The sequence below is a fragment of the Acipenser ruthenus genome, chromosome 1 (genome assembly GCF_902713425.1).
Source record: "Acipenser ruthenus chromosome 1, fAciRut3.2 maternal haplotype, whole genome shotgun sequence".
In the NCBI taxonomy this organism is placed as follows: Eukaryota; Metazoa; Chordata; class Actinopteri; order Acipenseriformes; family Acipenseridae; genus Acipenser; species Acipenser ruthenus.
The window spans coordinates 12,439,074-12,463,670 of record NC_081189.1 but is presented as its reverse complement, the minus strand read 5'-3'; the positions used below and the strand labels follow the sequence as shown (position 1 = coordinate 12,463,670).

The 24,597-nt window shown below is 38.2% G+C and overlaps 1 protein-coding gene across 1 annotated transcript in view; it reads right to left on the bottom strand.

The window, feature by feature from the left end:
- LOC117403557 (ras-GEF domain-containing family member 1B) overlaps nt 1-24,597 on the bottom strand; it is a 138,693-nt gene that overhangs the window by 102,033 nt on the left and 12,063 nt on the right. Inside the window, exon 2 of the mRNA XM_034925301.2 lies at nt 2,010-2,057. Coding sequence (XP_034781192.2) covers nt 2,010-2,057 — 48 coding nt within the window. The remainder of the gene's footprint in view (nt 1-2,009; nt 2,058-24,597) is intronic.

Sequence of the window (24,597 nt, the reverse complement as noted above, 5' to 3'; positions counted from 1 at the left end):
CTTGCATGCTTCGTCCCCCTGCTGTCAAACATAGCAGGTGAGTCTTGGAATACTATTTGGCACCTGTTTGACCTTGAATGCAGCATGAATTACTGAACTGCGTTGTCAGTCTTCATTACATTCCACACAGCCTGATTGATTAACAGTTAGGTCTAACTTCTTTGAAGTTCATTTAGAAGTCCATAGCCACAAGTGTGCTAAGAGTATTTTTTCATTTTGTGGTTCTTAAAACACATGACTTCTGGGTTCCATAATAGCACGTCTGTGTTCACTTGAATTCTATAATCATGCTTGGCGAAAGACAGGCTCACATACGAAACACATCTGGATAAGCTATAGCCATAAAGACCAAAATCATAACAGCAGTTTAGGAACTAACAGTTCTTTGCCCATGGGGTTGAATTCTTGCCAGAGCGGAGGATGCATAGAAGCAAATCTGTACAGCCATGACTAGGTTATTTTAGAGTGATTTTTAAAAAAGCTGACATATAAAAGGTGAATCGAAGTGGAGTAGGATGAAAGGCATCTTTGCAGCTTTCAAAAAAAAAAAAAAAAAACACATGGTAGAGCATTCAGTTATAGGGCCCCAAAACTCTGGAATGGTCTGCCTAGCTCTGTAAGGGAAGCACCAAGTGTCACTGCTTCTAAAACAAGATCCAAAACACACTTTTATAATGTAGTGTCGTTATGCTAACATGATGTTCCTTTTATTCTCTGCCTTGTTTTACTATTCTATGTGTTTCTTTTGCTTTTCTTGCATTCTTTTATTAATATTTGTCAATGTTTGTATTCAGGTGAAGCACTTTTGCGGCAATTTTTATTGTGAAAGGTGCTATATTAAAAATAAAAAACAAAGATTAAAAAAAAAAAACATTCAGGGATGCCTTAGATGCCTCAGAGCTCCAACTCCAAAGCTGTGCTGAACAGTAGAGGCTATGAGGGACAGTGATTTAAAATTGCATTGGGATACTATTTTAATACCAGTGTATTGTATAAACTGAAGAAACACAGGAGCAAAGGCAACACAATGCATTTGGAATAGTGCTGTCACATTTATATTTAAATTTAAACAATGGGTGAGGCCTTCTAAACAACAACAACAAAAATTCATCCCTTAACAGCGGGGAATAAACAATGCTTACATTTACTACAAAATTGTACCCAATACACTATTCCAGTAAGGGAGAACACAATGAATCAGTTACTTATTTGGTGCTTCAGCAGTGTACCGTGTATTGGAAAAGCACATGACTAATCTGCATAGAACACAACGTTAAACACAAACCAACTGCTGTTTTTGCTTTCATCAATACTTCCACACTGCATCACTGTTTGGGTTTTTTACTGAATATTATTATGCGATTGTGTAATGGAGGTAGACATATACCATAATTTAACAATAACTCTTAATTAAATTTTTCATTTTTTTCTATAGTGTCTCCTTCAAATAAAGAGGGACAAGTTATATTTCTGCATCATTAAAGATAAGCAAGACAAATTTACATTCCACACATGTGTCCCATAGTATTAATTTGGCAGGAAGTTCCAGGAGCCCAGTCAGGTGCATTGTGGGTTCTAAAGTTTCTTAACAGGCGCTTGTGCATTTGATATACTGATGTTTATAATCAGTGTAGTATTAGTCAGAGTCATTTACAGTGTGTAATATTATCAGCATATACTGTATAGTGCCATGATCAGTATCTAGTCCATGCTTAACAGACTCGCTTTGACAGCTGGCAAAATAATACATCATCGTAAACAATTTTAATTTTACGCAGAATATATTCACATTTTTGGATTCCTGGTTTGTTATGTATCAAGCCGCAATCTTGAGAAACCTTGTATATCACACTTCTTATTGGCGGGAGATGAGTGTATGCCATCATTGGGTCACTATTGCAGCATAGGAGCAGTGCCTGAAGAAAGCATCAGTCAATTTCTAGAACAATATGGCAGGGTGATCAGGGGTAAAGTACACAATGTAAACAGATGTAAGTGCCACAACATACCCGGTGTTTGGAGGTTTGCTTCAGGCCTATGTGAGGCTGACTTCTGGACTGCGGGAGAGAAGAGGAGGAGACGTTAGTCAACACACTTCAAATATAGCCTTTGGAAAATGAAACTACAAAGCTGAGGTCTCTTGAAATACACAGTTGTCTTTTTATTTTCAAAACACATGCAAGCTGCTTACAGTATTTGTGGTCTTGCCTAGGCCACACATGCCTGCACTGGGCCTTTAATCACAGTACTGCAGAATTGAACACACATGATAACAATATAATGTATCCCAGAAGTCCTTGCTTCAGTGAAGCATTAATAACAAGCAGCTTTGATGCTTAGATACTGTCATCTACTCAATTAAAACAGTGTAGCATACAAGGATAAGAAAATGATATGGGGCACAAGAGGAATTCTAATTGAGCACCCATGCTTTGAGACATAATGATACATCTATTTAAGGATGCTGACTGAAAGAGTCGAAGCCTAGCAGTGATTACTGAGGTCTAGAAAGCTATGACAGTCAACTGTGGTTACTGATGAGAAGAAAAAAGTTGCTTAACGCTGAAATAGGACTAGTGTATAAGGCTTTTTATATTAAATGCAATTATTTCATTGTCATGTTGACAAACTTATAGTGATTAGCTGGTTTAAAATACTGGAACGCATTCTCTGTGAAACTGCCAGCAGCTGGACTAGATGGCCTTTTAGTTTGTACTGTACTTGTATGGTGTGCATTTGGTGTCCAGGACTTTTTGTGAAATGTCAGCGTTTGCAGCTCCGACAGGCCGGGGTCAGAGCTCAGGATCATAATGAGTTCCATATACCCAATGTGAATAACCAAGAGGCAAGAAGAGCCTTCCCATGAGACTTCATCATCATGATGCACCTGTGAATGAGGGCCAGTAGTAAGTGTGTTATTATTGGCAATGTGCAATGGGTTAGGGTTAGGGTTAGGGTTAGGGTTAGGGTTTCGTACATCATTACAAGACCTCGGTGTAACATACACAAATCAGCTCGGGAACCTCGACAGGAGCAATGCTATATACAATGGTAAATCGTTTTAGCTGTTATTTTAGCAATGCTATTTTCCATAGATTTCAGCTCAGTAGAGTGAATCTCAGTATTACAGTACGTTGTTAGCATGTATATTTTACCTCATGTGTGAGGCAAGTTGTAACAAGGGGTAAGCTCCCTGAGATCATGCTGCCAGTGCATCCCTTTTTTCCTCATCCACAAAAGCAAAACTTTTGCTACAAAAGATTTTTCCTAAAATTCTTTTGTTTTCGAGAAATTTGTAGAAATTATACATTTCCATTGGGGAATGTAAACTTTTGACTACAACTGTGTATATATATTATACTTAAAGGACCCCACGACCAGGATACAGTATTTGTCAATGATTCACTCAAAGAGTCAACTTCCCAATGTTTCGGTATCTTTAACATTGAAAATAAACATTGGATGTATTTATAGGCTTCTGATGCCATGGTAACCACACATATAATTAAAGGATATTGAATGATTGTTTGTGCTATATGGTTTTATTCACCGCAGGAGGATGTCCCAGCAAACCTCAAGCTCCGACAATCAGATCAGGGATTATTTTACCTGCCAGATCTTTACTGTCATTGTCAAGCCTGTTTATGGCTTCTTCACAACCGTCTTTTTACAGAGAATCCTGTGCTCAGTCTGTCAATTTGCAGTCTCTCTGGTGTTAATGAAGGGGCTGCAGACTGTTCGGATAAGTCAGACTCAGGCAGGTCGGTAACTGATATTTCTTGACTAAATTCATTCTCAAGGAAATTGGGGTCCAAATCAAAACAACAATAGAAACCTGAAATGATTTCAGATATTTTAAAGTGGTGATATCGGTGGTAGTATTGTTTGAACTACCAAAGCACAGCTCAGTCCTGAATTTCAGCAGAACCAGTACACCACTGGATTGGAATGTAAGCAAAGACACATTTGAAACTAGTCTTTGTAAGCATGTTATTCCACTTATGTTATCCCACTTAAGTGGAATAACAGTAATGCATCCCATGCTAAATATACCCCGTGTGTGGTATATACATATACATATATACACCAAGTGGTGCTGCATCGATAATTTCACAGTGGCCAATTAGCACCTACTCTCAAATAGATGGTCTTATCCAAAAAACCGCCCAGGTAAAGAGAAGATTGAGAAAATAAGCACCCAGTGCTATTTCGAGCAAATACGGTAATATCCAAAATTCAAATAAGGACAGTACAATTGCAAAATGGACATACTGTATCTGGTCAGTTATCACTTTAGTGATATTGGAACAATTTGTTTTTCTTAGAGATTTTATCACTGTGCCATCACTGTCACAAATGCATATTTTTAAATTTCAACACATAAAACTGTTGGCATGACAGCAACCAAAACATTTATTTGTTTGTCTCCTAGCCAGGGACCAGTCTAGTTAATTGACACAGAAACTAACAAACAAACACGCAGACAGAGTGTGAAGGTCTGCATGCGGCTTGTAGCTGTGTGACAATCTGCACCCCTGAAGTGTAAAGAGAAACGCTTGTGTAATTTCTCAACACCAGGGGAACACAAACAAAAATTTGGGGACTGCAGCTGAGCTCATTTAAGAAGGCGACAGATTTGACACCAGCTGCATCAACACTCCCACAAGGAGAGCGTCGCAGGGATACAAAGGACAGGCAGGCTTTTGCAGCTGTGTGGCTACTTGCACCCACCCAGCAGAATGCCAGTAACCCCAGATGTATAATTCATTATCATCTATTAAATGACTCCTCTTGAGACGGGTTCGATTTTAAAAACAATAATACGACCCCCCCCCAAAAATAGTTAGAGCTCAGCAGAGGTCCGCTTGACACGTGAAGGCCACTGCTTCCCATTGAAGAAAAACAAAAAGGATTGTTGTGTTTTATTAGCAGTAATCTGGTTTCAGTTTAATTATCTTTTTCTGAGCAAAGAGCCAATCAAGATGCCATGCAATAGCCTGTCCAGTCATTTAAAATTACAGAATGGTGTTTGGAAAGGCAACGGATACTGTTTATACTATGTTAATAATATACGTACAAACTCCAGCTCATAACTGCATATAAAACACCACGTAATGTGATACTGACACAACAAAAAAAATATCTTTAGTATGTGATACTTGTATTTCTTTTACTTGCAATACATCAAATAATCATGAGTTAGTTGCACCATGTGCCTACAGCCAAGCTTTAGACTGCGTAATTACTGAAAATGTGCTGATTGCGTCTTCAATCCGCAGCAGAGGAAAAACCCACACTGACAGCCTTTGGCATCTCACCCTACCTAATGTGCCTGTGCCACCTAGTGGACACAGAAAATACAGTTCTCAACACACTGTAAACTCATTAGTCAAATTTCTCACTCACTGGCAGTGCACTGTAAACAAAATGGCAGTTATATCAGGTGTATAGCGCGGTCACACAAGCATTGTCCTGGTAACAGTACAGTGAGGCGCTTCTGAGACAGCAATGGCAAAAAAAAATACAGCAACTAAAAGTACTACATTTAAAAAAAATATATATTGTGTGAAGATAAGCCATCTTGTATGGTCAGTCTTAGAAGAAAATAACCTCATCTACAGTGTCAACAGTGGGGGAGTAGGGTATTGTGTCTCAATGTCTTGAGAGCACCTTTTCAGAAAGGGATTTACTGTAGCATCTTGCTACCTGACTTTTTCCCCATTCGGTTTTCTCCATCAACAATGTATACATGAGAAGGTAATGCCAAAATCATACCAAGACAATGGGTTCCTTGTATTGGTAGCAATTCAATCGTTTCTCAGTTTGTTCTGTTCACAGCAGGCAAACAGAGAAAGAAATGGAATGCGTAAGAAATGGACATACTGTGTTTGTCTGCTCAGTGAAATGACTGTTGGCACTCACGTGCAGGGTAATAGAAGTCACATGAAACACACAAAGAAAAGAGTAGATCTCATCTATATTCAACCAAACAAAACAATCAAGCAAACAAAATCCCATGTTACTCAAAAATCACAACTGGGGTCATCAAAGGGACACAACCCCACTTTCTCTGATGTGAGAGGGAAAATCCAGGTCACATAAGGTTGTATCCTACAGTAAGTGTGGTGCTCCATTGTACTACAGCTCCTTTCTCATTGGTCATAGATATTTCCCAATGTAATGGGAGACTTCTGCGATAATATTTGTTGTGTACTCATGTACAGTCAGGTATAAGTGATCACCCTGAAATGAAGTATTTCTGAGCACAGGAAGCAATCCCATCCCTGTAGCATGGGATGACCCAGTTACAGGCATATTACCATGTGGTTGGGTGTGAGATACTCTTACTGACTGGAGCTGATATACAGTAATACGCTGGTACTGAATCTCTTTCACCCACTGTGCTCCTGCAAGACCATAACGCAGGGACAATTAGGGCAGGAGATGGAAACAGAGAAAACAAATGCCATTGCTGTGTCTCATTCAATAATTAATTCAGGGAGCACTGAAATAGAATCCCATCAGTCTCAGAAGTGAAGGAAAATAACCAAGAAAAGAAGGTTTCCTAATAATTTGAGTCATTTATTCTCTATGATAGGTACTGTATGAAGTAATGTACCTTTATTACTCTGAGTATCTATCCATCATTTTAATCATTTCTCTAAAAAGAGAAAAAACGATCCATTAAAAAGAATGACTGTGTTCACATTACAAACATAACAGTTATTAGTATCATTCTTTTTAAATGTCCAATCTCATTTTTTTTCTTCACTGCATGTCCCTGCAACACTGCCCATAATTTAACTGCATGAGCTGTGTAATGCATCTGAAGTCATTACCGGCACAGCAGGGACGCCAAAGGTCTGGTAGCAGAAGAGAAAGGGGAAATGCAGTCATTACTCTTCGCACAGTTATCCCTGTGAGCGGGGCTCCCTGGGGGGAAGATGAGAGGAAGAGGATGCCTCGTAGCTGTGGGATTCAATGGGGGAATGCACCTCCACAAGTGCCTGCCTGCACTGGTGCAGCAGCTCCAGATAAATGATCCTTGTAATAATCAAACCAAAGGGCATAGGGGCAGCAAGACAAATAGCTGCTGCCAAGGATGTTGTTGTTTGCTTTACAGCGTGGAACATTGAAACACTTTTACCGGAACAGGATATGTTCACTTTAAGTGCATCAATACTCATATATATATAGCATGCTCTGATGCTCTTATGAGTATTGATGCACTTAAAGTGAAAATAGTCTTACAACAATGTGGTTCAGTGCAATGGAACTACACATAGCAGGCCACTTTGAAAGGGTAGAACACTGTACACATTGATATTGTATATACTGAACTACTGGATCATTGATATTGTATATACTGGACTACTGGGTCATTAATATTGTATATAATGGACTACTGGGTCATTAATATTGTATATACTGGACTACTGTGTAACGATCACTCTGCACAACTGAGAAGCAGTTGCACTGTCCTCCCTAAGGAGAGACTACTGGCCCTATTCCTATAGCTAAATAAGTCAGCAAGAGTGACAGACAGCAAAAGCAGGGACGTCAGAGGTGTCAATTTCAAGAACAATCGGTTTATTATTGTGAACAATAATGTCAACAAATGAAAAAATGAACAAATGAATGAAATGAATAATGATAAGAAAGTAATTCAAATAATTGCAGGTAACAGGTAAGAAATAAGATGGTACAGATAAGTATGTAGGGACAAACAGAAGGCTAAACAGTATCACCAAACAGAAATTAATGTAGTGTCCGGAGGGTCTCCAATAAACCCACACTCACAAACACAACACACACAGATAGACAAAAGATGGTGGGTGAATGACAGGTAGGCCCAACAAGTCCAGTAAAGCAGGGTAATTGAAATCCATACAAAGTAACAAAATAACAAAAAATACAGGAAACAAAGTATCAAATTAAAGTAGAAAAAATCCAAACAAAAAAGAAATGATCTCACCCACAAATAAGGCAGTCCAGCAAAGTGTCCCGAAATGATGGTGATTGTAGAAGGTTGAAACCATTGAGTACGTTGAAATTGTTGAGACTGTCCAGTAGTGTTGAGTTGAATGGTGAACAGTTGTTTGGAAAAAATCAGGAGGATCAGGAAAAATTGGAGACTGTCACACATAAAACAACAAACACTAAACAGACCTAGAAAAACAGCTAAACTTAAACAAGTAACAGTGAAAACAAAAAGAGCAGCTTAGACAAAGCGCAGCGACAAAAGAAAATGAACGGATGCACTGGAATTATCTAAGGATGGTAATGGATTCACTGAAATTTAAGTAAAGAAAATGCTGTAGTTTAATGGATTCCGCTGAGAAAGGGAGTCTCCCTCAGGCCTGATTAGCCAGCTTTAATACAACTGCTGGCTACTAAGGAGCTCTGAGATTGGAGGGGTGGAAATCTGAATGAGCCAATGGGGAGAGAGGATGAACAGAGGGTGGTTGCAAGGAACTAAGGGAAATGAAGTTTTGACCTGGCCAGGCTACTGACCCTAATTAAAGGGACAGGTGGGTGAGACTTACACCCACATTATGTAGCATGGGAATTGCTACAACTGGATCATTGATATTGTATATACTGGACTACTGGGTCATTGATATTGTATATACTGTATTACTGGATCAGGAAAATAAGCTGTTGATATTATTGTCCTCGATACGGACCAGTATGAAAGAGTTACACTGTGTATCTGTAGCTGTTGGGTATTAGTCAATGAGATTATGATGTGGATTAGAATCAAAAGCAGTCTGCTGAAGTGCAGATCTGTCACAATAAAAAAGAAGGGTCTATCAAATACAATGTCAACCACATTTAGACTTTACCAGAATGTATTTGTTTATTTATTTCTGTGTTTGTTTGTTTTTAAACAGTGATGCCAGCCTTTTCCTTCATGCTGTTTGTCACGTAGTCATCGTACTTCTTTATTAATCATTCACATTTTGAAAGCCAGCGTCTCAGCTCGTTGGATTGTTCTATTGATTTATTGGTGGCAAACCTAAATCATTAAAAGAGGTCCCTTCTTGGCATTTTAAAGAAATGAAACACAATTAAATGCAATGTTAAAGATATAGGTTATCACAACCCTGCTATATAATGACAAAACCTGAATACATGTAGGGGTTACATCCTGCATGTGCATTTCTTATGAGAAGCTAGTCTGCATTGCTGGATATAGCTTATAGTGATTCCGGGTTCAATGGGATACCGGTATGTGTTATTTATATGGAGGGTTCGTATGTTGCTGGCATATCTTGTTTCTATAGGGAAGCTGATCTTTGTTGGAACATCTTCTAAATAATTAGAGGCACATGTGTCTTGTGTTACTTTCTAGCGAGGAGCCATGTATAATAAATAGGACGGGGTCATGGTGCTTTTATTCATTCTGCTGTTTCATTGCAGAGGATGGTAAGTGTTCCAAGGACACAGTTAATGACCTACAGAAAGTGTATTTTGATGAAACAAACATGAATACCTTTCTTCACACAATTACCAATCAACATGCATTGAAACTATGTGATTGCCATTCACTTCACTCACAGTCACGTTTTCAAAACATGAGCATCATCATCATCACCATCATCATCATCATCATCATCATAATAATAATAATAATTTAGGTAGTGTCACTAAGACACATATCACATTGCTGCTGTTGGTCTAAAACTGTGTTTAAAGAAAATTAAGCAAGCATAAGGTTTGTCACATTTTATAGCACTATTGATTTTTTAAAAAAGTGACAACAAGACAGTTCCATTCAAACACTTCCCACAATCTGACGGCTATAATATACAGTAATACAGAAGATTGCAAGCATCTGCTAATCCAGAATGACTTTGGCTAGGACCCTAACCTCTTGACCCATACACTTCAATCTGATTACACGGCTGCTAACCAATCTTGCAATGGTTCGATGGGTGGTGTGAAGGATAGGTCACAAGGACACCTTGTTTCATTTAAGTTCAATTTCCAGCAGTTCTGAATAAAGACCCATAGGGATAGGGCTTGCAACCAGGCGGTCCCCGGTTCAAATCCCGGCTAAAGGCATCTGCTAAATAATAATAATAATATAGGAAAACTGTTTGAACTGTTTATTCACTAATATCGTTTTAGTCCATTCACTTTTCACTTACTGTGTTCACAATAGGGAAATGAATCCAGAATGCATAGTGCAGTAAAGAAATATTTTCTTCCACACTAAATTAACATGATACTACATTACATTGGACATGGCCTGGACTAGGTATATACAGGATTGCTGAAGTCCTGTACACTTTTCAATGAATTCTTCTTTATTTCCCTTACAACAGTTTCCCATAGGAAATGCATAGCAATGTGTAATGAAGCGGAGTGAAAGCATGGTTATGATGAAGTGAATTTTCATTTAGATTTACATACGTTCAAACCAAACCATAACCTCAAGCACATTAGCTCTGAGTAAAGGTGGCTTCAATGGTATTTTTATAATTGAAAAATGGCAAGACAGGGAGACTATATTAATAGTGGTCTTTATTTTAAATTAAAAAAAAAAAAAAAAAAAAGTTTGACCGCAGGAAAAAATGTGGCCCCAAACATATTTCAATCAGCTATAAAACACCTCACATTGCCAGCAATCTGCTATGACGTCCCACACTGTTGCACTTTTTGAATAAAATGGATACAAATGAAACATATCTGATTCTTGCTCTCTTCTTCAGCAAAAGATACAAAAAATGGTATGATGAGGTGAGCTAAAGATTTGTTACATTTTGTTTTACCAACAGTCTGCAGTATGGCTAAAAGTTTAGCGTCACTGAGAATTTTAATGATTAAGACATCTTTTTTTTAAACTATATGAACATAATTTAGGTATTTTAGTCAACATCATGTAATCAAAGAAACTACTAAGTGATATCTCAATAGTATACTGGAAGCCATAATAGTGTACAGCATTTCATGTCACATGTTTCGTTAAGTATATGGGACACTACAAACCGTTATATAGTTCGATATGTTAACGTAACATTAATCAGCAGGTTTCATTCAACTTTATGAAGCAACATTTGTTAATTCTATAGGTTGATGCAAAACCTTTGGCCATAGCTGTAGGTGACAATACATATATAACCTCTTACTGGCAGCCAATTCTGTGAAATCACTGAACTTCTTTTTAATAAAGCGAATCTTCCACAAAGGTTGCATACCATTATTATACCAGTACTGGTCATCCCATTTTAAAAGTTGACATGCAGAATACATACTGCAGCCTGCAACATCACAAAATTAAAAAAAAAACTGCCATGTGACACAACGTGGCATTTCCATGGTCACTGAGGTCAGACCAGTAAGTTCAACTTCAATCTCTTGGTGGCTGGTCATTTTATTAATCAATTATCCCCAGTGACACAAATCAGCCTGGCACTACCCTGTTCACAAAATGCATTGTTCAAGCCTAATGTGTGTGTAAAAGAGTGACATTAAAAACATCCAGTTTCAATTTTGTCTCCTTCTTCAGTTGTGTCCTTGAACAGCACTGCTGTCATTCCACAAGGAAAAGCAATTCAGGTGCAGGTATACAGAGCGTCTAAATTGGAATGTATGACTGAGATTAATGGATTGTGACTCACTCGTAGTCATCTAGACTGAATAAAGGTCCCGTGCTTACCAAGGGTACTGCACTTCCTAATTGTCTTTACATGTTGTGCCGTGTGTCAGCATCCATGGGCTACAGAATGATGGTAATGGAATTCCAAGAGCATAGAGTTTTCAAAGTCGGTGTAATCACTGTTCTTACCTCAACCCTCAGCATGCCATCTTCTTTACCTGTCCATATGATTTTCAGGTAACCTATATGGACATAATTTAGATCTTTTATTCAACATTATGTAATCAAAGGAACTACAAAATGATATAGCAAAAGTCTACCGGAAGCCATAATAGTTGTACAGTATTTCATGTTAGATTTCAAAATGTCACATTTTTTTAAAATGTTGTCAGTTTTTTCAGTAAGTATATGGGAAACTACAGACTGGTATATCATTTGATATGTTAACTTAACATTAATCAGCAGGTTTCATTTGACTTTATGGGGCAAAATTAGTTAATTCTATTGGGTGATGCAAAACTTTTGGCCATAGCTAGAGTACCCTGGAGTACCTAGGTCATTTATTTTGTGATAATACTTTGAGAATGCATGGGGCTTAATTGATTATTGTTTAGTGATACTATTATCCAGTACCGTTCTACATAACTTTTTTTTTTCAACAGGAAGCAACGCAATATTTTAGAGTGTGCCCCTCTGGTTTGTGATTTATTGGAAACTGAGTCAGCGAATCACCCTCGACCTTTCTTGTTGCACATGCTTTACCATTCCCTCACTATGCTTTTTCTGTGCTTTATGTCACTTTTTTCCAACAATCACAGCTACCACATATGCAAATTGAATTTTTGTTATTAAATACACTTAATTATACCTTTAAATTTACTCGGATGTAAACCGATTTTCTCCAATGGATTACTATTTTACATTTAGCCACAGGCAGTGAGCACAAATGGTTCTCACAGCTGCCAAAAAACTACTCATCACAATGTTTCGCAAATGAGTATAATCTCCCTGTTACCCTAACCCTTTGCTTGTTTGTTTTTCAGAACACCAATGTCTGGGTTTTATAATTGGAAATGTGATGTAAATGATAATGGTGTCTTCAGTGTATTTCTTTATTCCACTTTCCCTTTGTCTTTGAATGCTGTTTGCAATCGTTGAGAGTGGTTCTGGGCTCTGATGATCCATTATTGCATTATTATCATTGTTCTTCACAGGCTTTGAACTTGTGTGAACGTGTGATTGAAAAGAGTTCATCATTCCATTCAAACCATGTGACAGTATGACCTTTCAACTCTGCTGTCCCAACCAATTCTACAAGCTATGACCAAAGGAATTTTAGGATTGAGACATAATTAAAAAAAAAAAAAAAAAAAACCTAATCTTTTATTCAACATCATGTAATCAAAGAAACTACAAAAGGATATTACACAATCTACTGGAAGCCATAATAGTAGTACAGTATTTCATGTCACATTTTTCATTTTGCGTTAAGTTTATGGAAAACTACAAAGTGGTATTTAATTGAATATGTTAACGTAACATTATTCAGCAGGTTTCATTCAACTTTATGAAGCAAAATCAGTTAATTATATAGGGTGATGCAAAACTTTAGTCCATAGCTGTACAGAGGTGTGTAGGTGGAACTAGCCAAGATGAAAGGCCAGTCATGATTTGAATGGAACGAGGAAGTCTATTCAGTCCTAGACAGTTAGACAAGCTTACAGAGAGTGAAAGCCAGATATAGAGAACTCACTATTGGATCAACAGAAGCCAGACCCACCCAACATAATGGCAAGAGAAAGGTGACAACATTAATACAATGATATCTGAAGCTACTTCCTCTTTAATATTTGGTACTTATGATGTTACTATTAAAGAATGGGAGTACAATTGCATTTTATTTTTATGTGTCAAAAGAGGGAAAAAAAATGTGCTAAAATGTTGCCTGGTCCTACTCACGTACTATATTTTTCTTGTTATGGGCCAAAAGCAAACCTTCTTCAGTAATATTTGATTGTATTCAGACTCCCTCCTCTCCCACAACACCAGCACTGTCTGTTTGTCTCTTTGAAATTTTAATTTAGTTGAGTGCTGGAGGGGTAAAGCACTTTGTTCACCAATTTGTTCCATGCTACCTATTAGCCAAGTCTTTGATGGCTGTGATGCATTTATTGAAGCTTGCAAGTTCTTCCCTTTAGCTGCACTAGCTATTTTAAAACATGCATTAAACCCGAAGCAGAAGAGTAAATTAATTTAGCTGCTGACACCTTTCCAACAGATTTTTTGCATTGTAATGAATCATTTTCTTATTAAAGGATACTTTCACCCTCAAACCTAAATGTTCCATCTTCCTACAAGAAACCCCCCTTACTTCAGGAGCAGTGAAAGCTCTGTCTTCAGCGTGATTATTTAAACAAATCTACTGCAGAGTGAAGAAATAGCAGTGATTCCTCGGAGCCTAATAACACTTAGCAGTAAAGGTCAAATAATTAAGAACCCTTCTGTTTACCAAAGGTATTATGCATTGCACCCTCTAGTGGACAAGCAGCTCTAACAATACTGCTTTCAGTTTGTAGGTTTGAAAAACTATCAGTCCAGAGTTACAGTAAGTTTGAGAAGGCATGATGAAATTAAGCAAAGTGGTGGTTATGGCAAGGAACTCACTTCAACCTTAGATCAAATCGCGTAAACATCAAGAATATTTTAGAAGCTTCCAATACCAGATGAAATCATCAATCGAGTAGCTAGTATCTTATTCATCCTGGATAAACAATACGTCTAGTCATCGGCAATGAAATGATTTATATCTTCCACAATCCACTACGTTCCCGCTGTGCACCAGAGTTCACCTCCTCCTCCCTAGCCTCCACCTGCTTTTTGGCTGTGTGCAACAGGGAAGGTAGCTATCCTGCCCCCTGCCTGTGGCTTTCCGATGGCCAGCCTCTCCACTTACATGCGAGCTAATTTATGGGCAGGGACCACAAGATGTAGTGTAAAATATGTATAATGTAGTAGTGTTGTCTAGTGTAGTCTTTGTTTTAATAAATAATCTAACGCATCAGTTTCTTGACTGAACCAAGCCTGGCTTTGACATTCATACTAAAGATTCAACTTTTCAAAATAAGTACATTGTCCAAGTCCCAGTCAAAACGTATACAACATTTTGTATCTGGATATTCTGTTGCACAAGGAGGCCATGTGTAAAGTAGGACACACATTTCATACAGTAGATTCTAAATTCATAAGGTGGGTGGCAATTAGGTTCATTCGTGACAGTTCAGGTTTTTTTTCTTTGCAATGCATTCTGATACCTTTGTGCTTTGGAGTTCATGTCTAAAAACCTGAACTGCCATGCATTGTCCTGGTGAACCTTATCAAATAGTCACCCTATAAATTCCCCAATCTGCCTTAACGGCTTTTTGCTCCCTTGATACACAAAGTGATGTTTCTGTTTTCTTGGTTCATGCTGTTGTATTATCACTGAGATTAGTAACCACTTTATCCATAATCCACAGACTCAAGTACGATTTCATTTTTGCAGAGCTGTTTTTATTTGCTCAATGCCGTTAACATACTTCACATATTGTAACATTTCTGAGTACTATTCTGTGTTGTTATTGGAGATTAGTTTGGAATATATTTGTAAGCTTTTGTGGATTCTGAGCCTTCTGGTGCAGTTCTCTGCGTACTGCAGTCATGTTATCTTCTGGGGTTTTACAGAACTCTCTCAGTAGTTGACTTCGTTGAGTGATGCCTGACAGCAATTTCAGCTGAGCCTGACTCTTCTGGTATAGCAGACAGCGTTGGTCTGAACCGTAGTCACTATTATTATATTATGGTAAGGATGCAGGTGTATCTTTCCAGATACAGTGTAATGTGACGGAGCCTATTTTAAAACAAAAGTACACCAACAGTTTTCATTACTGGCCTTTAATTAAACTACTGACGGTTGGTTTCACAGGCCCTGATTAGCGTAGTTAGGTAGTCCAAGATTAGTGCTAATCAAAATCTATGAAACCAACCGTGAGTTGTTTAGTTTTAGTCTTGTAAAATGGTACATTTATTTTACAGTGAATTACAGACAGGAGTAGCTGTGGTATTAAATATTAGTCATGATCACAATGTAAACTTCTTTACACTGTAATCTCAGTTAACAAACTCAATGAATTTAATTAAAACTAATCAAATTGTCTCATATTTTTTTGAGATTAGTTTTTTTTTTTTTATGAATAAATAGCATTCAACGAATTGTTCTACTTGTCACATTTTTTGCAGTAACTTTATTGTCTTTTATGTGCAGTACATATGATTACCTTCAACAGATCTCAATCCAGGGCTCCGCAGCTCTTTGCTTTCAAGTAAAATGCCCCATGAGGGCCAAGCTAGTAACTGGTTTGACAAATTCCTTATACATTACATTGTGTGTTCCCTTGTACTTTCATTAGTACATATTGTTTATTAAATGGTTGTTCAGACTAAAACCCTGTCCAATCCCTCACATGGGATTTGATTATCTACTTAACAAAATACTTAATAATTGGAGGATCACTGTGTGTATTTGCTGTAAAAACATTCAAGGGAGTCATACAGTGTATATATGCCAGCTACAATTATCTAACATCATAAGAAAACAAGAAGAGGTCATTCAGTCCAGTTCCTAGTAGCTGATTGATCCCATAATTGTTTTTTATGTTTTGTTTTGTTTTCAATCCCAATGACTCAGCTGCAACAATATAGTTTTGATTTAAAAAGTACCACAAAAGAAACATAAAACCTAAGACCTGGCTTTTCAAACCTACAAAATGAAAACTCGTTACAGACAAATGGTTTTATAAAAAATGCAAGCTTCCATAAATATGTTCCAGTGCTACAGAAACTCACTTATTTATTCAGACTCTGCTGGTTCTAGGAAAGAAAACAGTCTGTTCATTTCAGAATACATCTTTTAGTATTCCTCCAACTGTGTGCTGTTAAATTCTGCATGAGGTTATTTAAGCTTCAGTTAATTAAAAATCATATTGACAAGGAATGCTTACTGTGAATTTGAATTTGTAATGCAGGCCTTTTACACAGAAATCCTTTTTAATAAGCCAGTGTGGTTACAGCAACATGCTGTAGCTGGCCAATTAGAGAACTATAAATACCCATGACACAGGTCATTGTACATTCCAATCACAAATTATTTAGACACCTGCATTCCCCTGGTAGAAAACTGTAGAAAACCCAACATGTAAATCATGGAAGGAGAAAGAACTAAGTACACACTCACTATACTGGTATACTGGAATTAAGCAATACAGAACATTCAATTCTGTACACAACCTGTAATAGAGGAGGCTGTGTGGTCCAGTGGTTAAAGAAAAGGGCTTGTAACCTGGAGGTCCCCGGTTCAAATCCCACCTCAGCCAGTGACTCATTGTGTGACCCTAAGCAAGTCACTTAACCTCCTTGTGCTCCGTCTTTCAGGTGAGACGTAATTGTAAGTGACTTTGCAGCTGATGCATAGTTCACACACCCTAGTCTCTGTAAGTCGCCTTGGATAAAGGCGTCTGCTAAATAAACAAATAATAATTTGAGAACAAGAGGGATTTCACTCAATCCAATCTGAATTATTCATACAAATGTTATTTATTGCTTTATAGTCATTTGAAACGGCACAAAAGCACACTCAAAAAGAACACGAGTGAGCATTTGCTTATTTCTTGTTTCTAACAGGTGATAATGTAAAGTTATTTACATCTGCTATGGTTTAGTTTCTATCTAATTGGTTTTTTGTCATAAAATTCTCATAGAAAAACATTCTTGGTGGAGAACATGGAGAAATACCTGAGTAGCAAACAGAAGTTCTTTATAAATAGACTACAACACAATATTGGGATTTTGCCTGCACCAGGACACAGGAGACAGTCCCCATGTTACAGGGACTGTTGGCATGTATGTACATAACCTAACACTGTGCTCCATGGTGCGAAACTGATTAAACACAAGATTCCAGGAAATAACCTCTACTTCCACAGACACAAAAGTGCAGCTGCTTTTGAAAGCAGGTTCTGTAAATCCATATATCTTATCTTGAACACAAGGCAACTTGGTCACTTTTCTAGCAGATGTTGATGAAACTTTAAGCAAGGTTCAAGCAAAACAAAAATGTACTTGTGTATTCCAAAGGTTTAAGATTAATACCAGAAAGATTCCAGATTTACAACAAATACATAATCTACAGGTATTTCACGAGGCAGGAGCCAAACCTGTGTAAAGGGACTACTAGAAAAAAAGTGCTTGTGACTTTAGCAACAGAATAGGGGTTTCCCCTTGACTAATCGGAGAGGTGAGGCCAAACCAATCAACCTCCAAGGCCGGGAAGCGAGGTAACTTCCCCCAAGACGAAAGTAAGGAAGAATAGAGGACGAACTGAGGTCTCCCTGGCTTACTGAGAGGTCTAATTGAAAGAGGTCAGACTCGGCTGACGCTCTGAGGCCACATGGAGAGCCTCACTATCTATGCAGGGAGAGCAAAAGTGATGGAAAAGAGAATAAAGGAATAAACACATAAAGAGGGCCAGAGGTCCCCTATCCCCATCCCCCCCCCCCCCCCCCAGCTGTAAGAGCCACCTTCGATAAGTAGAGTCAATGACTAGCTCGAAAGCTGGGAGCAAGCTTTGCTCTCCAAAGGGGGAGACTGGCATGGGTGCAAATGAATAGATTTAAGCAAGAGAATGGAAAAACGAAATGTAGTTAGAAAAGTTTTGGTCGGGGATCCCCTCTGACCCGCGGGAAGCTTCCTTTTGGAGGGCGAGATGACGTTGTCGGCCTCTAATAATAATTTCATAGTGGCCCACCATCAAGCCTTTTACAGAGGTAGGCTGTGACAATGTCCTACTTACAATAGGACATTGATTTAACATCTCATCCACAGGATGAAGCACAAGGAGGTTAAGTGACTTGCTCAGGGTCACACAGTGAGTCAGTCAGTGGCAAAGGTGGGATTTGAACCGATGACCTTCTGGTTACAAGCCCTGAACTTTAACCACTGGACCACACTGCCTCCTTGAGGTTGGGAAGTGAGTTTCACTTGCCCCCAGAAGGGACCATTGCAGAGGTGACGCAGCAAAGTGGAGGAGGAAGGGAGGATGGAGGAAACTGAAAAGCAAGATGAGAATTAGGGAGTTGGCTACAGTTTAAGTAGGGTGACTGGACTGACAGGTCATTTTAGGGTGACTGACAGGTATTTTGGCAGGATGACACAAGAGAGGAGCCCCAGCTCCAGCCCCCCAAAATACACCAAGGTTCTACAAATATATAAGTACTTTCTAAAGAAACTGTATTATCTGCAATATATTCTGCATTGAGACAGCTATACAATTACATATAGTAAAAGATTTTAAATTTACGGAATGTACAATCAAGTTGATTCTGGGCTGATGCTAGTTTTCTTTCTAACAGTTGCCTTATACCTCTGCGGTTTGTGAGCAAAGCAGAATATTATCAAGAATTTATGCCTTATTAGTTAATGTGTAGAATTTCTCAGTATACCAAAGTGCACACATATCCACTTGCTCTCATTACCTTTAATTATCGAAATTAATAATTTAGTGCAGTTAAAGAGTTAATTTAAGTACAACTCTGTTGAGAACTCATTAATAAATTCAAATAGTGGATGCTTGTTAAATTCTAGACTCTGTAGCTACAACCTAAAGAAAAATAAATAAATAAAATATATGATTTTTTAACTTTTTAAATTAAAAAAATATATACTCTATCAACATATATTTTAAATATTCATCTTTGAAAAGCCCAGAGACAAACATGTTTTTGTTAGACACCCATTTCACACACTTAGGTGAACATAGGTGAACCAGTGTGGGTTCAAATACAGTTCTAAGTAGTTTCTTGCTAGTTTTAAATGATTCAAATTATTTTATTCCTCTTCAAAAAATTGCTTTTACGTGTTCTTCAAAATAGGGCCGAATATTATTTCCTCAGTATTTAAAAATAAATATGATAATGTAGTTTATCCTATTCTTGCTGGAATTAATGAACTTTGCAAAGTGATTATGAAGTAGAGTATATAACAGACACCACCCCATTCTAACGCAATGTACAAAGAGAGAACATTTCCTGGTTTTGGTTGTCTTTACTAGTTGCATCACCTGACATTTCATGTGATCTCTGTCTTTAAGCACCACTGAGGTGCTTACTGTGCAAACTCAAATCTAGACAGCAGCACTGATGGGGAAAAAATCAACCGGGTCACCATGTGTCAGAATCCGATTCATCAAATGTGCAGCAAGCATACTGGCTTCCTGGTACTGCAGGTAAGTCATTGAATAATCAACATCTTGGAGGCAAAGGCAAGTGTAAGCTTGTGTTCCTGGGGTTAGGGCTTCCCTTTAGCCACTGTGATCAGTGATTATTGTGAAATTGGCTTTATTAGCTAGTGGCTTGGGGACAGAATGTGTGTACCCCTGCACATGAAGAGTGGGTCTGTGTCTTTATATTGTAAATAGTATTGTGTAAAAATGTATGTACATTTATTGTGTGTAATTGTGTGTAAATAATTAAGGAAATACCTGACGCTCCATTGGAGAGCCTGTCTGCTGTGTGTGATTACCAGCTGTGGAATCTAATCAGCAGGTAGGTGTGTTCCAGCGGGGTGTCGGGTCCCGTTTATTCACTTCCAGGCTGCTGCAAAGCCAAGGACAACGGGTTGAATATCGTCCACGCTACACAGACAAAGAGACCTAAAGACCTCTGATTGCCATGAGAGTGACTCGGGTTCAGAACGAAAAGAAACCGAAACCGGAGTCTGGGTTTGCTTAGTATGGAACAGAGAAGATTAGTAAGGGATTGTGGATTCCACTAATGCATAGAGTGAGGTGAATATGCGGGACTTCCCATATATTAGGAGTAGCGCACACCATTTCCACTGCACCTTTTATTTTATAGTTTTTGTACAGTGTTTTATTTTGCCTTTTGTATGCCAAGCTGTATGTCCCATGTGAGCTACCATTGCTGGTAGTCAGGTGGGGTTTCTGTATGTTCTGTCGGTCTGTTAATAAAACCTGCACTTGTGCAGTGTGTCAACTTCAACCTCTGTCTCGATCTCCTGCCTGTCACTCAGCAGCGAATGCATGCACCCACATGCCAGCAGCCTGTCACAGGCCTACTCCAGTCTTTATTGGAAACAAAGAATAGAAAACATGTATTAATTTTAATCTACAACCATAACAATTCAACTGGAGTAATATTATAATAGTAATTTTAATACCTCTTCTCCAATTGTGATGGAACTTTGCCTAGCACTGGTTCTTGATGTTATGAGGTCATCCTGGCCTCTGATTGATTGAGTTCATTCTACATTTTCAGAATGACACCCCTGGAGTGTTATAATCTTCAAAATACTTCCAACCCACTAACTGCATTATATATATATATATATATATATATATATATATATATATATATATATATATATATATATATATATATATATATATATTGTCCAAATAATTAACATGGGATATGCACTATTTACATCAAAATAGATTAGAATATAAATCTGGAATGTTTAGCAGTTGAACTAGCACTGAATAAGAGTTTCAAATATTACAATTGCTGTAAACATTGGTGTCTCAAGACAAAGGTTATATCTTGTTTGTGTAAAACAGTAGGAAATATGTAATATAAAAGTGTATCTACAAACCTAAAATTGAATGTGGCTAGTCACCTCAATTGACCAGTCTGGCTCATAGAATAATTGTGTTTCCTATGAGTCAGCTGTCATACCTGACAAGAAAGAAAAAAAAAAACACATCTCAGGAATATTACTTGCTTGAGACAAATGTGCCATTCTTCCACACCGAGAGAACACATTGCATCTGTCACTCACTGTAGGATTGATTTGATGTGTTTAAGATGTTAATAAAATGTAGAAGATGAGAAAAATATATATAACTTAATAGTGTAGATAATACAGAGTCCAAGTCAGTGACACATAACTGCTTTCATCAAAGGGCATTACAGACAAATTGTTTTGTGATGAATCTCCAGCAATATACACCTGTCAGATGGAGTTAAATGCGGTCTGGGGAGTGCAGGTTTGAGTCCTGACTGTGCAAAGTCTTCTCCAGGGGTTTCACAGGGGGAACAGTGAATTGACCCTAGCGTTCCCATGGGTTAGGGACCCTACTGGCCATGCCGCGGTGAGCTTTAGTGGTCACCTGCTGGCCTTTGTCCTCTCTTGTGGAGAATTGCTGCATTGGGGGGATGCAATAGGACATTCCAAACTTGGGAGGGAAATGGGGACAAAATAATTGGGCACTCTAAATATAAAGGTTTGCTGAATTGGACCCTAAATGGGGCTGTATTAAATTGATGGAACTTGACTGAAAGAAGCATAGAAAACAGTTGTGTACTAACTGTGGTATATTCAAATGATCTTAATGGTAACGGATCTAAATAGAATCACTGTTTAAATAATGAATGAGCGACTCAAGGGTTTGAAAATCAAACATCCAGAATGCATGTTAGTCACTTTAGTATTTATTCCACATTTCATAAAAGCTGTACCTATCTAGTACTGCCAGATTAATAGCTGAAATGAATGTAACAATACTGGTATCTAAAGTGTATATAGGTTGATGGGATGCCATTCAGGGTTCATTCAAGGATTGGGGATTCTGGGAATCTCACAATAATTTAAGAGAATGAACTGCCTCATGTTCCCCTTCCCCAAGCGTCATTGAATCGTGTCTTCCTTTCTAAGGATAGAATACTGCAGTCTGTGATTCCACACCCAGTAGGGCATGTCTTACAGTTACTCCTGCATGAAATCTTGACTGGATTTTGAACCTTTACATCCACATCTGAAGAATCCAGATTCCAGATATAATCCACTGAAGGGAACAAGGAGACTGCAGTGGTTTTAATATTTAATGTGTTCCCATTGTAAATTCAACAATCATCTCCAAGTCTGCAATCCAGCTAGATTTCTGCAGACGCAGCAGGCAGGTTCTCATATAATCACTTAAAGTTATTTAACCAATGTGTACCAATGTAGCTTCTTATTGTTTGCTCATTAATTATTGGCAGTGTTTTGATTTAGTTTTGTCTCGTTTTCTAACATTCTACTGAAAGGAAATCGCAGGTCAAATCCATGCTGTATTGTGATAAAAACTCAAGTACAGGTAAGTGTGTGTGTAGGATTTTGGATGCTTAGAACCAAAAACATCAAAACAGGAGAGAAATGACTCATTTTAAGTGGCAGTTGACAGGTCAGTTCGTAAGTGTAGAGTTTGTAACTTCGTGGTTTTATTGCGTGGGATTATTTGTTGTGAAGCCTGTTCATCGTAAACTCCCCGTCACTTGAGTCCCAGTTAGACATGATGGCCAAAACCCAACAAGAAAGACACAGCCTACATGATTACCATTTAAACCATGTGCCCAAAATGTAGCTTGTTTTACAAGTATAGCCACTACCTATGAACCAGTATTAAATTTATCTGCCTCTTGCCAAGCCCACACCTTCTGACATAGAGGAGCACTTCTCTATGACAAGTTACATACGGCTCTGTCACATAGGGTTTATACATTTTACATTTTACAGAAGCTCTTCATCTGAGTTATGCCAATTGTCCAGCCCTTTCAAACCAGACTTAGCTCCCAATTTACAGAGGGGTGACATTCTACAATATATAGCAGAGAGGTTTGAATGGCATATAAAGACAGCATGATGCACACACAAACACACACACACACACTGATGAATGCAAATACACACATGCAGCATTCTCATTAAACACACACACACTGATGCATGCAAATACACACATGCAGCAGTCTCATTCATTCCTCCAAGGAGTCTTTGTGCTTTTCACACACTCCCACAGTATTGATAAAAAGGTCGGATGGCAAACGTTATTGCAGAGCAAAAATCATTTAGTTAGCTTAGTTAGTGATAGTCTGAGTCACATAAATAAATCTACCATGGAGCACTTAACACAAGCAAGCACGGCCTCACTAATTCCCCAGTCTTTCAACCACAGCCTCCACAGATGTAAAACCAGCACTTGCAAATCATTTAATTATCTACCTGTTTTTGAAAGGGATAAAGACCTCAAAGGCTAGAGGTGACAATTGGCTTTATGTATGCATATTCACACACTGTTCATCAAGGCTGTGTTAGAGGGGGCTGTATAAACACCACCGCCACTGAAAAAGCTAGCAGCCACTGCTGCTGTTGATGATGATGATAAGGGTCAGTGAAAGCCCATTAGAGGATCGCAAAAAACTCAACACATTAAAGCTAATTTAACACTTTCTGTGGTATTTAAATGTAGAAAATGTGTATAATAACATGTGTTGTAATAATTTTGCCATATCATTCTCAGTGGCTTCTGCTTACAGAACATTACTGAAAATCACAGGATAACCCACGTCCTGCAGCAATAAATACAGTAGCTACACGACTGTATATAAACAAAAAACCCATGTTGTGGCAGACTGGCTTGCAGTGGTGAGGTGTGGTGACGTCACGGACCAGGAAGTAACTGAAACCAAACAATGGATGGGCGGGTGAAGCTGAATGCAACGGCACTCAGCGTGTTTAATAAATCAAATCAAAAACAAAAGGTTTAAACAAACAACAAAACAAAGGGCACGAGGGCCAAACGAATCAGACAGACAAACAAGTAAGTGTCGTGTTGGCTAATCCACACATTTTAGCAATTGTTTCTAACTGTCGTTGTTTCTCCCCGTACTCTCCTCTGTACACTCCAACTCCAGCACGGACAGCGGCAGGTTCTTATACTCTGGCCGAGGGGTTAACTAGTTGTTAATTATCTTATTACCCCTCGGCCACAGTCTGCACGCGTTTGGTAAGGATGCATGACTGTCAGCTAGTTAAATAATCAGTAGCTGATCAGTCATGCATCCTCACAATGTTTTTAAATATAACTATAAAAAACAATAACAAAAGACGCGGCGCTTTTATCC